Source organism: Salmo trutta, chromosome 30 (assembly GCF_901001165.1).
Source record: "Salmo trutta chromosome 30, fSalTru1.1, whole genome shotgun sequence".
Taxonomy (NCBI): Eukaryota; Metazoa; Chordata; class Actinopteri; order Salmoniformes; family Salmonidae; genus Salmo; species Salmo trutta.
Window position 1 is genome coordinate 37,156,476 of NC_042986.1, and position 18,839 is coordinate 37,175,314.

General features: G+C 42.1%; 1 protein-coding gene across 1 annotated transcript; it reads right to left on the minus strand.

Moving 5' to 3' along the window:
• Window positions 1–2: 2 nt before the first annotated feature.
• On the minus strand, window positions 3–12,789 carry LOC115168615 (deoxyribonuclease gamma). The gene is made up of 9 exons (XM_029724066.1): window positions 12,575–12,789; window positions 2,831–2,985; window positions 2,548–2,636; window positions 2,048–2,134; window positions 1,727–1,839; window positions 1,539–1,651; window positions 1,228–1,385; window positions 1,025–1,121; window positions 3–842 (listed from the first exon to the last, which is right to left on the minus strand). Exons 2-9 carry the CDS (start codon window positions 2,969–2,971, stop codon window positions 690–692), a joined length of 951 nt encoding a protein of 316 aa, XP_029579926.1. The 5' UTR covers window positions 2,972–2,985; window positions 12,575–12,789; the 3' UTR covers window positions 3–689.
• Between the last annotated feature and the right edge of the window lie 6,050 nt (window positions 12,790–18,839).

An 18,839-nucleotide genomic window follows, 5' to 3' on the forward strand; every position in this document is an offset into this window, starting at 1 on the left:
ACTTTGTTTTAAAATCAAGTTTTATTCAAATACTGTGTACAATACATGCATTGAACATTTACAGTGACAATGTAAAAACCACATTACATAATAGAATGTTTTAAAAAACCTAAATGAATTTGAAATATTGCAACCATTAATTTACAAAATAGATGTTACTAAATGCAGAAGTAGTGGCTTCTGGAATCTGTAGCCTTCCATTCAAGATATTATATGTCAAATACCTGAAACTACATGTCAGAGCAGAGCAAAACTGGGATCAGCAATCCAACACCAGAGCAAATCCATAGATATGAATTGAAAGGAGATTATTCTGTCAATTTGTGTAGTGATAAATGTTGCTGTCTCTAAAATGTCTGCAATCTCATGGGGACCAGTCAAAGACGGAATCACTGTTTATTAGAGCAGTGGTTCTCAAACCTCTCCTCAGGGACCCCCAGTAGTTCCACGCTAGCACACCTGATTAAACGTAGCAACTAATCATCAACATCTTGATTAGATGAATCAGGTGAGCAAGTTCAGGGCCACAGCAAAATAGTGAAGCATCTAGAGGTACCCAGGGATAGGTTTGACAAACCCTTGCATGAGTGAACCAGCTGCTCATTGAAGTTTTAGATGTCCATACCATTGAATTAGAATGAATTATAAATTTCTATGATCCATACTCTGGAGAAGACCATCAGTCCTCCTCACACCATACTGGTTGAAGGTAAGATGTGCAGGGCGGAGGTGATGACAGAGAGAGCAATTAGCAGGAGAGGCTGAACCGGAGCTTGAAGCTGCCCTGACGATTTAGTCTTCAGCTCCACCTCAATAGGGAAGTGGTCACTCACTTCCAGAACCTGAAATTTGGAGATCAGTTTATTCTGTGTCATGACATCTATGACACAGGAAACAGACATAAAACAGGTGACTTCAGCATGTCTGGGATGTTACATCTTCTCCTGGTGCTTTTTTGAAGATGGATAGGAGTTTGAAAGGTTAAATGAAAATGTTGTTTGTAAAGAGGAAAGGGAAGTATTACCCTTTCCTTTGAGAGTTTATACTCGTTGGCAATGTTGAAGACCTGAGCTGAATAAGGTTTGATGGCCTTCAGGAAGCGTTCTCCATGTACCACAATCCTAAGAAAAACAAAGTGTCAAATAGAGCTGAAGAGTAATATGTTATTGGATACATCAATACAGATTGTTTATAATCAAAATGCCTTCATTTCAAATTTCCACCCACCTGTCATAGGCACAGCTGGCAGTATCCCCAACAGTGGTGTCCACCTGGTCCCTGATCAACCAGAAAAATCCAGGTATTGAGAAGAGTCGGATGTTCGTCTTGTCCTGCCGGGTCATGTGCCCACAACCAGCATTGAAGGCTCCAAGGAACATCACGGCCTATGATACAGAGTGGCATTATATTGGTGAGAGGAGTATGTTCCAAAAGTTAGATATTCAGAATCATGTAGCATGACAGATAACAGTAACTGCATTCATCTATGAAAAATAAGAACCAAACAGAAACACCAACAGGTAGCTGTCATGCCTCACCTCAGTATTCCACTTCATTTTGATTTCCTCAAAGACATCGTAGAGCTTGTCAATCTCCTTGATTGCATCAGAGGCCATAGTGTGCAGCGGGATCAGAGCAAAGTCTCCAATCACTGTTCAGAGGAAGATCATTGGAAGTTATCCAAACAGTACACATTGAATTTCAAATTCTCATGAACTTAACTAACCTGTTTCCTTGGCTTGAAATCTAACAACAAAGGGGTCTCTGGAGAATGCAGCCACATTCCCCTCCTTTCTGTCGACGTACTGGTACTGATCCGTCAACTCTACGGTTTCATTCCTGTGGAGGCAGTTATAGCACCATTTGTTGAGGCTTAAAGTCAAGCAGGGTGACAACGTTTAAATAGCATGTAGGGCCGAGATTCAAAAGGTTAGGACTGCGGAGGCGGCATATTTAGGATCTCAAATGAATGCAAGTTTACGTCACGAGAGTAGCATTTCTAAATGAATGAAGAGCTGAAATAGATGTAAAAGAAAGCTTCCCTTACCTGTACAGATAGACGTATTGCTCCTGGTCCTGAGGTGTTCGCCCCAGAACTCCACTGGAAACAGATTTATAGTGATAGGCATCATATCTATGAAGAAATTAACAAAGGGTTGGTCCATAAATTAAGTGAAAAGACTTATCATAAATTATTTTCTTTATAATCAAAATCACAATTTATTTAAAGTGCATTTAACAAAAGCCGCAATACACTTTTTTATAGGAAACAATCAAGGAATACAAAAATATATATATATATATATATGCATGACTGAACGGTGCATGAGGAAGATCCCTCAAATTGAAATCCGGACCTCTAAGGCAGTTCCACTGCTTTCCCCCCTCCCAGAGACTGTTTTAGTTATCAGGAAGAACAGAAAACCCATCACTCTCCGGACCTCGTAGGATAAGATTGGAATACGCCTGAGGTAGAGTACTTGTTACAGTCAAATAGAATTCAATGGATTCTCTTTCTATGGTAACAGTATCTAGATGCAACTGTACCTGTTGAGTGCTTCCACCAAAGCTTTAGTGGCATTGCCTTGTGCGTCTTTAACCTCCTGAAGGAGACAGATGTCACAGCGAGACACAATCTGTGGACAATCAACCATTAGAACAAGAATGTCTAAATCACGGAAAGATACCTGGATTATTATAATAAAGTAATTGAGACTGATTTATCCAACAGTATGGAACTATAGTTAAAACATTTGAGTTTAGATCCTTCCTGGACCAGTCGTCATGAATAGCAACTGTATGATTGTGAAAAGACGAGGCAGAGTCTCACCCTGGTCAGAGTGTGCATCACCCTGAAGTTGGCCGATTTGGCATCGTCGAAGTTCTGGACATTGAAGGCACAGATCTTGAAGCTTGAACATGGCCCAAAAATACCAACGAGAAGGAGGAGGAGAGGAGAGTGGCAAGTCATGACTGAGCTGCTTGCTGTGAATGGAAAATATGTGAGATTACTGGTCATACATTATGTTTTTACTACACTGAACAATACATATACACAGTGCAGTCGGAAAGTATTCAGACTCCTTCCCTTGTTCCACATTGTTACAGCCTTATTCTAAAATGTACGATATTCATTTTCTTCATTCTACACAAAACATCCCATAATGACAAAGCAAAAACTGGTTTAGACATTTTTGCAAATGTATTAAAAATAAAACTTACATAAGTATTTCAGACCCTTTGCTATGAGACTCATTTGAGTTCAGATGCATCCTGTTTCCATTGATCATCCATGAGATGTTTCTACAACTTGATTGGATTCCAACCTGTGGTAAATTCAATTGATTGGACATGATTTGGAAAGGCACACACCTGTCTATATAAGGTCCCACAGTTGACAGAGCAAAAAAACAAGCCATGAAGGTCGAAGGAATTGTCCAGAGCTCCGAGACAGAATTGTGTCGAGGCACAGATCTGGGAAAGGGTACCAAAACATTTCTGCAGCATTGAAGGTCCCCAAGAACACAGTGGCCTCCATCATTCTTAAATGGAAGAAGTTTGGAACCACCAAGACTCTTAGAGCTGGCCGCCCAGACAAACTGAGCAAATCGGGGGAGAAGGGCCTTGGTCAAGGCCATGACCAAGAACCCGATGGTCACTGACAGAGCTCCAGAGTTCCTCTGTGGAGATGGTTGTCCTTCTGGAAGGTTCTCCCATCTCTGCAGCACTCCAATCAAGCCTTTATAGTAGAGTGGCCAGACAGAAGCCACTCCTAAGTAAAAGGCACATGACAGCCTGCTTGGAGTTTGCCAAAAGGCACCTAAAGACTCTCAGACCATAAGAAACAAGATTCTCGGCATCACATCTGGAGGAAACCTGGCACCATCCCTACTGTGAAGCATGGTTATGGCAGCATCGTGCTGTGGAGATTTTTTTCAGCGGTAGGGACTGGGAGACTAGTCAGGATCGAGGGAAAGATGAAGTACAGAGAGAGATCCTTGATGAAAACCTGCTCCAGAATGCTCAGGACCTCAGACTGGGGCCAAGGTTCACTTTCCAACAGGACAACAACCCTAAGCACACAGCCAAGACAACACAGGAATGGCTTCGGGACAAGTCTCCAAATGTCCTTGAGTGGCCCAGCCAGAGCCCGGATTTGAACCCGATCGAACATCTCTTGACCTGAAAATAGCTGTGTCTGGAGGATCTGGAGAAAAGAATGAGAGAAACTCCCCAAATACAGGTGTGCCAAGCTTGTAGTGTCATACCCAAGAAGACTCAATGATGTAATCGCTGCCAAAGGTGTTTCAACAAAGTACTGAGTAAAAGGTCTGAATACTTTTACATCAGTTTATTTTTGTTAAATTTGATATCTTTTCTAAACCTGTTTTTGCTTAGTCATTATAGGGTAGTGTGTGTAGATTGATGGGGGGGGGGGCGATTTAATCAATTTTAGCACAAGGCTGTAACGTAACAAAATGTGGAAAACGTCAAGGGGTTTGAATACTTCCCGAATGCACTGTACATGTGCGCACACACGCATGTGTACTCCCCTTCAAATGAGTGGATTCAGCCATAACCGTTGCTGACCGGTGTACAACATTTAGCACACAGCCATGCAAACTCCATAAACAAACATTGGCAATAGAACGGCCTTCCTGAAAAGCTCAGTGACCGCCAACGTGGCATTTCTGCCCTGCTAGAGCTGCCCCGGTCAACTGTAAGTGATGTTATTGTGAAGTGGAAAAGTCTAGGAGAAACAGCTCAGCAGCGAAGTGATAGGCCACAGAACGAGACCGCCAAGTGCTGAAGCGTGTAGCTCGGAAAAATCTGGCCTCTGTTGCAACACTCACTACGTAGTTCCAAACTGCCTCTGGAAGCAACGTCAGCACAATAACTGTTCGTCGGGAGATTCATGAAATAGGTTTCCATGACAGAGCATCCGCACACAAGCTTAAGATCACCATGCCAAGCGTGAGCTGGAGTGGTGTAAAGCTGCCACCATAGGACTCCGGAAACGCATTCTCTGAAGTGATGAATCACTTGTCACCATCTGGCAGATGAATACCAGGAGAACGCCATCTGCCCGAATGCATAATGCCAACTATAACATTTGGTGGAGGAGGAATAATGGTCTGGGGCTGGTTTTCATGGTTTGGGCTAGGCCCCTTATTTCCAGTGAAGGGAAATTTTCACAAAAACAGCATACAATGACATTCTACACAATTCTGTGCTTCCAACTTTGTGACAACAGTTTGAGGAAGGCCCTTTCCCGTTTCAGCACGACAATGCCCCCATGCATAAAGCAAGGTCCATACAGAAATGGTTTGTCCAGATCGGTGTGGAAGAATTTGACTGGCCTGCACAGAGCCCTGACCTCAACCCCATCGAAACACCTTTGGGAAGAATTGCCAGTCCTAATCGCCCAACGTCAGTGCCAGACCTCACTAACGCTCATGGCTGAATGGAAGCAAGTCCCCGCAGCAATGTTGCAACATCTAGTGGAAAGCCTTCCCAGAAGAATGGAGGCTGTTATTACAGCAAAGGGGGAACCAACTCCATATTAATGCCCATGATTTTGGAATGAGATGTTCGATGAGCAGGTGTCTATTTTTGGTCATATCGTGTATAAACGCAACAATTCCAAAGATTTTACAGAGTTAGTTCATAAGGAAAATAAGTTAGGGCCTAATCTATGGATTTCACATGACTGGGAATACAGATATGCATTGGTTGGTCAGCTACCTTAAACATTATTATTATTTTTATTAAAGTAGGGGCGTGGATCAGAAAACCAGTCAGTAATGTGACCATTTGTCTCATGCAGCGTGACATCGTCACATTGAGTTGATCAAGCTGTTGATTGTGGCCTGTGGAATGTTGTCCCACTCCTCTTCAATGGCTTTGTGAAGTTGCTGGAAATTGGCTGGAACATGCTGTTGTACACGTCGAGCCAGAGCATCCCAAACATGCTCAATGGGTGACATGTCTGAGTATTCAGGCCATGGAAGAACTGGGACATGTTCAGCTTCCAGGAATTGTGTACAGATCGTTTCAACATGGGCCTGTGCATTTTCATGAGGTGATGACGGCGGATGAATGGCACAACAGGCCTCAGGATCTCATCACGGTATCTCTGTGCATTCAAATTGCCAAAAGATAAAATGCAGTTTCACATTGCCAAATTCTCAGAAACGATATTGGTAGCAGCTTATAGTAGAGAAATTAACAATCAATCCTCTGGCAACAGCTCGTGGACATTCCTGCAGTCAGCATGCCAATTGCGCGCTCCCTCAACTTGAGACATCTGTGGCATTGTGTTGTGACAAAACTACAAAATTGGCCTTTTATTGTCCAACACAAGGTGCACCTTTGTAATGATCATGCCGTTTAATCAGCTTCTTGATATGCCACACCTGTTAGGTGGATGGATTATCTTGGCAAAGGAGAAATGCTCACTAACAGGGATAAACATTTGTGCACAATTTTGAGAGAAACTTTGTGCATATGGAACATTTCTGGGATCTTATTTCAGCTAATGAAACCAACACTTTACATTGCATTTATATTTTTCAGTATATTTATGTAAATGCACTTAAGTAGTATCTGTACTATTTATATTTTTGACAATTTACTTAACTACATTAAAGAAAATGTACTTTTTACACCATACATTTTCTGACACCCAAAAGTACTTGTTACATTTTGAATACTTAGCAGGTCAGGAAAATGGTCAAATTGACACACTTATCAAGAGAACATCCCTGGTCATCCCTACTGCCTCAGTGTTGGAGTGTACCCCTGGCTATCCGTAAATAAAACAAGGTAATGGTGTCGTCTGGTTTGCTTAATATAAGGAATTTTAAATGATTTACACTTACTTTTGATACTTAAGTAGGTAATTGCTCAAATATTTACTTTTGATACATAAGTATATTCAAAACCAAAACACTGACTTACTCAGGTAGTATTTTACTGGGTGACTTTCACTTGTCATTTTCTATTAAGGCATCTTTATACTTTTACTGAAATATGGTAATTGGGTTCATTTTCCCACCCCTGGGCCTTGTCAGACGTGATTGTAGTTCTACAGTCGAAGTTGCGAGAGTGCCACTGCCCTTAGTGGCGCTCTCTACCGAGCACCGACTGAAGTGACGCGCCCCAGTGCAGACAAAATTGGTTTTATATTGGATATTCAGTTTGTCAATAGCTGTTGAACCAAGCATGCCAAAAATATGAAAAGTGTATATTCCGAATCAGGGGTGGATGGAGAAAAATACACTTACACAAAGCGTTCCATGACTATGAAAATTATGTATACTGCTCAAAAAAATAAAGGGAACACTTAAACACCACATCCTAGATCTGAATGAAATAAATAATCTTATTAAATACTTTTTTCTTTACATAGTTGAATGTGCTGACAACAAAATCACACAAAAATAATCAATGGAAATCCAATTTATCAACCCATGGAGGTCTGGATTTGGAGTCACACTCAAAATTAAAGTGGAAAACCACACTACAGGCTGATCCAACTTTGATGTAATGTCCTTAAAACAAGTCAAAATGAGGCTCAGTAGTGTGTGTGGCCCCCACGTGCCTGTATGACCTCCCTACAACGCCTGGGCATGCTCCTGATGAAGTGGCGGATGGTCTCCTGAGGGATCTCCTCCCAGACCTGGACTAAAGCATCCGCCAACTCCTGGACAGTCTGTGGTGCAACGTGGCGTTGGTGGATGGAGCGAGACATGATGTCACAGATGTGCTCAATTGGATTCAGGTCTGGGGAACGGGCAGGCCAGTCCATAGCATCAATGCCTTCCTCTTGCAGGAACTGCTGACACACTCCAGCCACATGAGGTCTAGCATTGTCTTGCATTAGGAGGAACCCAGGGCCAACCGCACCAGCATATGGTCTCACAAGGGGTCTGAGGATCTCATCTCGGTACCTAATGGCAGTCAGGCTACCTCTGGCGAGCACATGGAGGGCTGTGCGGCCCCCCAAAGAAATGCCACCCCACACCATGACTGACCCACCGCCAAACCGGTCATGCTGGAGGATGTTGCAGGCAGCAGAACATTCTCCACGGCGTCTCCAAACTCTGTCACGTCTGTCACATGTGCTCAGTGTGAACCTGCTTTCATCTGTGAAGAGCACAGGGCGCCAGTGGCGAATTTGCCAATCTTGGTGTTCTCTGGCAAATGCCAAACGTCCTGCACGGTGTTGGGCTGTAAGCACAACCCCCACCTGTGGACGTCGGGCCCTCATACCACCCCATGGAGTCTGTTTCTGACCGTTTGAGCAGACACGCACATTTGTGGCCTGCTGCAGGTCATTTTGCAGGCCTGTGGCAGTGCTTTTCCTGCTCCTCCTTGCACAAAGGCGGAGGTAGCGGTCCTGTTGCTGGGTTGTTGCCCTCCTACGGCCTCCTCCACGTCTCCTGATGTACTGGCCTGTCTCCTGGTAGCGCCTCCATGCTCTGGACACTACGCTGACAGACACAGCAAACCTTCTTGCCACAGCTCGCATTGATGTGCCATCCTGGATGAGTTGCACTACCTGAGCCACTTGTGTGGGCTGTAGACTCCGTCTCATGCTACCACTAGAGTGAAAGCACCACCAGTATTCAAAAGTGACCAAAACATCAGCCAGGAAGCATAGGAACTGATAAGTGGTCTGTGGTCACCACCTGCAGAACCACTCCTTTATTGGGGGTGTCTTGCTAATTGCCTATAAATTTCCACCTATTGTCTATTCCATTTGCACAACAGCATGTGAAATGTATTGTCAATCAGTGTTGCTTCCTAAGTGGACAGTTTGATTTCACAGAAGTGTGATTGACTTGGAGTTACATTGTGTTGTTTAAGTGTTCCCTTTATTTTTTTGAGCAGTGTATAAAGCAAACCAGACAGCCAGGGCAAGCTCCAACCCTCAGACATAATTTAGAAATGCAGACAAACCATGTGTTTAGTGAGTCCACCAGATAAGAGGCAGTAGGGATGACCAGGGATGTTCTCTTGATAAGTCTGAATTAGACCATTTCCCTGTCCTGCTAAGCATTCAAAATGTAAAAAGTAGTTTTAGGTGTCAGGGAAAATGTACATACTTTTCTTCAGGAATGTAGTGAAGTAAAAGTATAAAGTTGTCAAATAAGTAGAAGTACAAATACCAAAAAAAGTAGTACTTTCAAATATTTTTACCTAAGTACTTTACATCTGTGTGTTTGTGCAAGTTAAAAAAAAGCATGTTGACTCACCCTACTTGTAGAGAAACGCCAATGTCATCCTCTTTCATGTTGATGAAACGGTCTATCACTGTCATACGCTTCTTTTTGTTGTCCTAGGCTACCTGGCTAAAATGCTTGCTCGTTAGCCTAACTTCCATTCATGGGCAACGTTAGCTAGTTAACATTAGCCTTCTACATCTAGCTACATGTTGAACTTCCATCCTCTCAGGCCAGGGGCACAACAAACAATGTATGAATTAATGGTTGGATCAGAATCGCCGTTATAATCATTTGAGAAATTACAGACAGTAGCATACAAGTATCAAAATAGAACTCAATTGATTTAACATTAAAATGTATTTCAATATGATAGGCCTATAGACTACTGTAGACTCTTAACCCACCTGTTGTGTTAATTTCATGTTAACTAATTCTGTGTTCCCGGTCCAAAATGACCACCCCATTATAGCTGATTATAAATCAATAATAATACATATTAATCCCCTAATGATGTGTGAGATCTTTTTAATCAACTTAACCTGTTATGGATAGGGGGCAGTATTTTCACAGCTGGATAAAAAACATACCTGATTTAATCTGATTATTACTCCTGCCCAGAAACTAGAATATGCATATAATTATTAGCTTTGGATAGAAAACACTCCAAAGTTTCTAAAACTGTTTGAATGGTGTCTGAGTATAACAGAACTCATTTGGCAGGCCAAAACATGAGAAGATTCTGTTCAGGAAGTACCCTGTCTGACCATTTCTTCCCCTTCTTGATTATCTCTATCCATTACAAAGGATCTCTGCTGTTACGTGACACTTCCTACGGCTTCCATGGGCCCTCAGAGCCCAGGAAAAAGCTGAATGACGTAATTCAAAGCCCTGGCTGAAACACACGAGCGCTTTTGCTAAGTGGTCTATCAGAGGACAAAGGGCTTAGGCGCGTGCCCGAGTCGACCCCGTGCTGTATTTTCTTTCGGCTGTTTACCTAATTGCAGATTCCCGGTCGGAATATTATCGCTTTTTTACGAGAAAAATGGCATAAAAATTGATTTTAAACAGCGGTTGACATGCTTCGAAGTACGGTAATGAAATATTTAGAAATCTTTTGTCACAAAATGCGCCATGCGCACGACCCTTATTTACCATTCGGATAGTGTCTAGAACGCACGAACAAAACGTCGCTGATGGAACATAACTATGGATTATTTTGGACCAAACCTACATTTGTTATTGAAGTAGAAGTCCTGGGAGTGCATTCTGACGAAGAACATCAAAGGTAATCAAACTTTTCTAATAGTAAATCTGATTTTGGTGAGTGCTAAACTTGGCGGGTGTCTAAATAGCTAGCCGTGATGGCTGGGCTATCTACTGAGAATATTGTAAAATGTGCTTTCACCGAAAAGCTATTTTAAAATCGGACATATCGAGTGCATAGAGGAGTTCTGTATCTATAATTCTTAAAATAATTGTTATGTTTTTTGTGAACGTTTATCGTGAGTAATTTAGTAAATTCACCGGAGGTTTGCGGGGGTATGCTAGTTCTGAAAGTCACATGCTAATGTAAAAAAGCTGGTTTTTGATACAAATATGAACTTGATTGAACAAAACATGCATGCATTGTATAACATAATGTCCTAGGGTTGTCATCTGATGAAGATCATCAAAGGTTAGTGCTGCATTTAGCTGTCTTCTAGGTTTTTGTGACATTATATGCTAGCTTGAAAAATGGGTGTCTGATTATTTCTGGCTGGGTACTCTGCTGACATAATCTAATGTTTTGCTTTCGTTGTAAAGCCTTTTTGAAATCGGACAGTGTGGTTAGATTAACGAGAGTCTTGTCTTTAAAATGCTGTAAAATAGTCATATGTTTGAAAAATGGAAGTTTTCGGATTTTAGAGGAATTTGTATTTCGCGCCACGCCCATCATTGGATATTGGAGCGGTGTTCCGCTAGCGGAACGTCTAGATGTATTAAGTTCTTGTGAACATTACAAGTTTTAAACTTCTATTTGCTATTTATGGCCTATAGGTCTCACTGACCTGAGCTCATACAAGTCATTTGCGTATAAAAAAAAAACCATAATGTATTATTTTGACTATAAACAGATACTCAGATGACAGTGCTAATTATCACAGACTACTTTGTGTCAAAGTTTAACAAGGATTCTCCTTCTCACCAGTGTCGTGATCAAAGATATGATCAAGAGCCTCGCATACAGTTCATCGTTTGGTCATTGTGCTGCCACAGAATGAATTGTGAGCAAGGCCTCAAAAAAATATATATATACCAGAGCTGCGAGAAAAGTTCTATATATTATTGAAACAATGTTACTATTGTTTGTGAGAATGACAACAGATGTGGTTTCCGTGGGGTTTTCCATGGAAACCAAGAAGGGGAGTAAGGTGTGTGTGCTCAAACACACATGCCTCTGTGAGAGGAATAATGGGCATGTGCCTGAACTCAATTTTATACACTAATTGTAGTCTGACTCATTAATTTCTAATGACCGATCATTTTTGGCCGGGAACACCAAGGGTGTACAAAGGTTAAATAAAACACCCAAAATGTAATGAAAATCATCAACATGTATTTTGTATGTTCAGATGCCCTGTGTGGACAAAGTCATGGAATCGTATGACAATCAGATTAAATGAACGACATTTTTCAGAGAGAGAACTTGTAAATCGGTCCAATTCGACCGGAACACAGCAGGAGGGTTAATGCAGTCATTTCGGTTTTAATGTTTAGCATATTCTGATGCGGGAGGGTAAAAAAACTATCTGACGCACTTCGCTGTTGTAGGAGTCGTCTGAGACAGGCGTTATGTGTAACGTTAATAGCGATTGTTTTTTTGAAACAGCTCTGAGATTTAAAGATGCTCCTACGAAGGATCTAACGTGTGTGTGTGTGGTTAAAGTTAGATATAAGTCTGAGAATTCAACATTTGTCTATAAAAAACATTCACACCAGCGGAAAAGTGATTAGATACAGAGACTCAAAAGAAGCAGACAAAACTCAGCGGCAGGAAGAGCGTTGGGCCTGTAACCGAAAAGTTGCTGGATCGAATCCCTGAGCTGACAAGGTAAAAACATGTCGTTCTGCACCTGAACAAGGCAGTTAACCCACTGTTCCCCGGTAGGCCATTGTAAATCAGAATTTGATCTTAACCGACTTGCGTAGTTAATTATTATATTATTTTGGGGGGGGGGCAATTTCCTCCATGATAGTTTGTAGGAAACAACAAAAGCATTGAAGCAGAATTACATTTAGAAGCTTTTGGTGAGCAAGGTGAAGATATAATATTTGAACAGAAACAGTGAATATCATTAGTCTACCTTGTTTGAAGAGAATTTGGTGAATTCCAGGTACACGGGTGTTGAATTAAACTAATGTTTAAACACCTTGATAAAAGTCCCGTCCGGCTGCCGCTGGGTGTAGGTCAGGTATCAGTTTTCACCACACCTTTAACACATCTTCCTGTCAGCTGATGTCCCGATCCGCTTCCTTTTTTTCTTCTTGGAAACTGGAATCTACCAGTACACCGGCTGACCAGTAGGAGTAAAATGTTTTTTTAATTTAAAAAATATATATATATATATTAGGAGCAGCAGAGAGCTCAGTGACTGTTACTATGACCGTGCTACCGATTATTGGTTACACGGTCTGACTAAATGCACTGCAAAAATATGGAAAGTTTAACACTCAAACCAGAATGTTGAATACAATTATATTTGAACGTACTCTACCGGTTGGTCCTTATGTGCATCGAAATTCTAGAAAATATATCTGAAGGAAAGTATTATTTAGCAGAATTTTTTGAGCGCCGGTGGGTGTATGGTTTTGTCAACTATTTTCATTCTCCTGATGTATTCGCATGTGATGGACACGATGTAAACAATCGCCTAATGTAACAGGAGATATCCGGGGAAAAATGCTCGCTTGCAATTTGACCGCACATCGCCCGCTAATATATAATGGCTAATCTGTGGTTCGGTTGGCAATTGTTTATATATTGTGCAAGTGTTTACTTTGCATGCATCAGTAGATTGGAAATACAAACCGACAGAACCATATACACACCAGCGTTCTAAAAGTCTGGTTAATAACACTTTCCTGTGGATATTGTGTCTCTAATTTCCACCCACATAAGGATGAAATCAGTGGACAACAGGTCAAATTCAAATTACGTTTATTCAACATTCTGACTTGTTATTATACACTAATTGTTATACACTAATTTGTTAGAGAAGAGCGAGGAAGGAGACTTCCACGGGGGGGGGAAAGTGTGAGCAAACTACACAGATGTGAGTCAGTCATGGCCACTTCTCAAATATCTTTAAATAAAAAATATAAACATGTAATTCTTACGTGACAGCTTTACAAATTCTTAAATAATACTTTTTACATAAACACATATTTTCATGTGGGCGATCAATTAATTTGGGACTTTTTGCCTAACTTACAATAAACACCAATAAAACATATTTGGGAAGTGGCTATGACACCAATCCACCAGACTGTCTAGTAAATCTCCAAAACTATTAAATTGTTCCATTGAGAAAATTATAATTTTTCTCCTCAGTGGAAAGCAATCTGAAAATGTAAGAGTCTTATTAGTGCTTTGTAGAAGGCACACATCTGTAGAATAAACATATTTCAAGCAGTTAATGAATCAATATTTATCAAGCATCTCACCCAAACATTCAACTGTCTGTAATGTTATGTTTGCAAGTGTGATTATGGTACAGCGGATGCGTCTGTCTCTCTGCACGTTCCTCTGCCCAGGCATTGCTGACACAGGAGGAAAGCTTGGCATGGGCCCTCAAATCCTCAAAAGGTTCTACAACTGTACCATTGTAAGCATATTGACTGGCTGCATCACTTCTTGGTATGGCAATAGCACCCGCCCTCGATCGCACAGAGGGTTGTACGGACAACCCAGTACACCACTGGGGCTGAGCCCCCCGCCATCCAGGACCTCTATATCAGGTGGTGTGAAAAATTGTCAGACCCCAACCACCCAAGCCATAGACTATTTTCTCTGCTGCCGCACAGCAAGAGGTACCGGTGCATCAAGTCTGACACCAGCAGGCTCCTGAACAGCATCTATTCCCAAGCAATATGATAAATAGCTAACAAAGTAGTTACCTTGTATCTTTATTTACCTTTTATTTCAATATTTGTCTCTATGCACACTCACAGGGCCTTACACACTCACACTGTCACTCCAACACACACACACACACAAACACTCCACCATCTGCTCACTCACACATAATATGCACATACATTTATACTGACTCTACACACCCACTCACATGCAAGCTGCTGCTACTCTGTTTATCTTATATGCTGTTGCCTAGTCCCCTTACCCCTATACATATATACCTCCATCACTTAACATGTAAATATGGTATTGGAAATTACTTTTGAAATATTTCCTGTATATAGTATGCTTACTTACTTTGTGTATTTCTTGTTCCTCGTGTTTTTTTCCAGTGATTATTGAATTGTTGCATTTTGAGTTTGCTAGAAAGGCATTTCACTGTACTTGTGCATGTGACATTAAATGAAACATTCCTGATCTTACTACGCCTGGAAAGTTATTTTATGTATTACCTAACCATGCATGTCATATGTTCTAGCAATCAGTTGATGATGTGGCACGCCACCATTGGTTGATGCATGCAACGTCTGAGCAGGGACCTCTGATAGATCATCAAGTAGAACATCTTTGGATCCACTCTGATTGATTTAATTTATTTGACAATTTGTAAAATCCATACCTAGCTGGGCGCTCCAGCTGGTGATGCCTCCACATTCAATATTCAATTTTAAGAAAATCATCAAGGATTACACAATAAATCTTAACAGCTTATTTCAGGTTTTCTCTGTATACATCAATGATGTCGCCCTTGCTGCTGGTGATTCTCTGATCCACCTCTACGCAGACGACACCATTCTGTATACATCTGGCCCTTCTTTGGGCACTGTGTTAACTAACCTCCAGACGAGCTTCAACGCCATACAACACTCCTTCCATGGCCTCCAACTGCTTTTAAATGCATGTTCTTCAACCGATTGTTGCCTGCACCCTCCTGCCCGACTAGCATCACTACTCTGGACGGTTCTGACTTAGAATTTGTGGACAACTACAAATACCTAGGTGTCTAGTTACACTGTAAACTCTCCTTCCAGACTCACATTAAGCATCTCCAATCCATCTAGAATCGGCTTCCTATTTTGCAACAAAGCCTTCTTCACTCATGCCGCCAAACATACCCTCGTAAAACTGACTATCCTACCGATCCTTGACTTCAGCGATGTCATTTACAAAATAGCCCCCAACACTCTACTCTGCAAACTGGATATCACAGTGCCATCCGTTTTATCACCAAAGCCTCATATACTACCCACCCCTGCGGCCTGTATGCTCTCGTTGGCTGGCCCTCACTACATATCCGTCGCCAAACCCACTGGCTCCAGGTCATCTATAAGTCTTTGCTAGGTAAAGCCCCACCCTATCTCAGCTCACTGGTCACCATAGCAACATCCACCCGTAGCACGCGCTCCAGCAGGTTAATTTCACTGGTCACGCCGAAAGCCAACACTTCCTTTGGCCGCCTTTCCTTCCAGTTCTCTGCTGCCAATGACTGGAACGAATTGCAAAAATCTCTGAAGCTGGAGTCAAATATATCCCTCTTTAACTTTAAGCATCAGCTGTCTGAGCAGCTTACTGATCACTGTACCTGTAAATAGCACACCCAACTACCTCATCCCCATATTGTTATTTATCTTTTGCACCCCAGTATCTCTACTTGCACATCCTCATCTGCACATCTATCCCTCCAGTATTAATGCTAAATTGTAATTATTTTCGACCTCTAGGGCCTATTTATTGCCTCACCTCCTTACTCTTCTACATTTGCACACAATTTACATAGATTTTTCTAATTTTCTTTTCTTTTGTGTTATTGACTGTTTGTTTATGTGTAACTCTGTGTTGTTGTTTTTGTCGCACTGCTTTGCTTTATCTTGGCCAGGTCGCAGTTGTAAATGAGAACTTGTCCTCAACTGGCCTACCTGGTTAAATAAAGGTGAAATATTTTTTTTAAATAAAATTCCTTTTGAAGAGGGAAGGGGGTGATGACGCTTCGCTCCAGACCCGAGCATTCCGAGTCTTTGCGGTGATATTCTCATTTGGTTCTTAGTTGAAAATGCTTAAAAATCAACCTAGAACCATGAAAAAAATTATGCAAATAACCAATGTAAAGCCCGAAAGATTTGTGAAATGCGCGTTCAAACATTTTTTTTACCTGGCCAAATTATGAGATGGTCTGCGACAACAATTTTTTTTTATACACTGAAAAAATCAACATGTAACAGATTGATGCGCTCTCTGCGCTATTTATTCTTTCTGCAGTGAGGATTCATCCTCTTTAGATCATTATTTTGTAACTTATCCATAACAGGTTAAAGCAGTAGTGGCAGCAGAGTTACTTTCGAGGAGAGGAGAAACTCAATTATGATCGTATTAAAGGCCATTGTGTACAGTACGTTGCCCATGCGTCGTCAGTGGGCCGCACGGCGAGCTCTCCTTCAGAGAGGGAATTTGAGTAAATTGGGCGCTAGCTCAAAAACCCAACATTAGCCTGAATTTCGTCAACATGAAGTACAACATTACATATAGGTATTAGATAATTAACTTGTTCTCATTACTATCATATAGCTTTGGAATCGTGACATTACATACTTTAGAGGGAAATAATAAGGTTTCTCGATGTATACCCTGATTGTAAAAAGGTACTCTGTGGTGATTAGCTTAGCAACTGCGTGACGCCGCATGACAAGCCCTTAACCAACAATGCAGTTAAGAAAAAGAGTTAAGAAAATATTTACTAATTAAACTAAAGTAAAAAAAAATGGAGTAACAATAAAATAACAATAACAAGGCTATATACAGGGGGTACCGGTACCGAGTCAATGTGCGGGGGTACAGGTTAGTCAAGGTCATTTAGGTAATATGTACATGTAGGGTAGGGATAAAGGGACTATGCCAACAGTACGGGTAGGGGCAATGCCAATAGACCGGGTACCCATTTGATTAGCTGTTCAGCAGTCTTATGGCTTGGGGGTAGAAGCTGTTAAGAAGCCTTTTGGACTTAGACTTGGTGCTCCGGTACCGCTTGCATTGTGGTAGCAGAGAGAACAGTCTATGACTAGGGTGGCTAGATTCTTTGGCATTTTTTTTCTATACACTGCCTGGTATAGAGGTCTTGGATGGCAGGAAGCTTGGCCCTCTGTAGCGCCTTGCGGTCGGAGGCTGAGCATTTGCCATACCAGGCGGTGATGCAACCAGTCAGGATGCTCTCAATGGTCCAGCTGTATAACTTTTTGAGGCTCTGAGTGCCCATGTCAAATCTCTTCAGTCTCCTGTGGGGGAAAAAGCATTGTCGTACCCGCTTCACAACTGTCTTGGTGTGTTTGGACGATGATAGTTTGTTGGTGATGTCGACACCAAGGAAATTGAAGCTCTCTACCTGCTCAACAACTGCCCCATCGATAAGAATGGGGGCGTGCTCGGCCCTCCATTTCCTGTAGTATACAATAATCTCCTTTGTCTTCATCACGTTGAGGGAGAGGTTGTTGTCCTAGCACCACACTGCCATGTCTCTGACCTCCTCCCTATAGTCAGTCTCATCATTCTATGTGATCAGGCCTACCACCTTTGTGTCATCAGCAAACTTAATGATGGTGTTGGAATTGTACTTGGCCACACAGTCATGGGTGAACAGGGAGTACAGGAGGGGACTAAGCACGCACCCCTGAGGGGCCCCCGTGTTGAGAATCAGCGTGGCAGATGTGTTGTTGCCTACCCTTACCACATGGGGGCGGCCTGTCAGGAAGTCCAGGATCCAGTTACAGAGGGAGGTGTTTAGTCCCAGGGTCTTTAGCTTAGGAATGAGCTTTGAGGGCACTATGGTGTTGAACGGTGAGCTGTAGTCAATGAACAGCATTCTCACGTAGGTGTTCCTTTTGTACAGGTGGGAAAGGGCAGTGTGGAGTGCAACACACCAGCATTGCTTCTACACCTGCATTGCTTGCTGTTTGGGGTTTTAGGCTGGGTTTCTGTACAGCACTTTGAGATATCAGCTGATGTAAGAAGGGCTATATGAATACATTTGATTTGATTTGAACATAGATTGCGTCATTTGTGGTTCTGTTGGAGCGGTATGCGAATTGGAGTGGGTCTAGGGTTTCTGGGATGATGGTGTTGATGTAAGCCATGACCAGCCTTTCAAAGCACTTCATGGCTACAGACGTGAGTGATACGGGTCGGTAGTCATTTAGACAGGTTACCTTAGGGTTCTTGGGCACAGGGCTATGGTGGTCTGCTTGTAACATGTAGGTATTACAGACTCAGTCAGGGAGAGGTTGAAAATGTCAGTGAAGACACTTGCCAGTTGGTCAGCGCATGCTTGGAGTTCGCGTCCTGGTAATCCGTCTGGCCCTGCGGCCTTGTGAATGTTGACCTGTTTAAAGGTCTTACTCACATTGGCTACGGAGAGCGTGATCACACAGTCGTCCAGAACAGCTGGT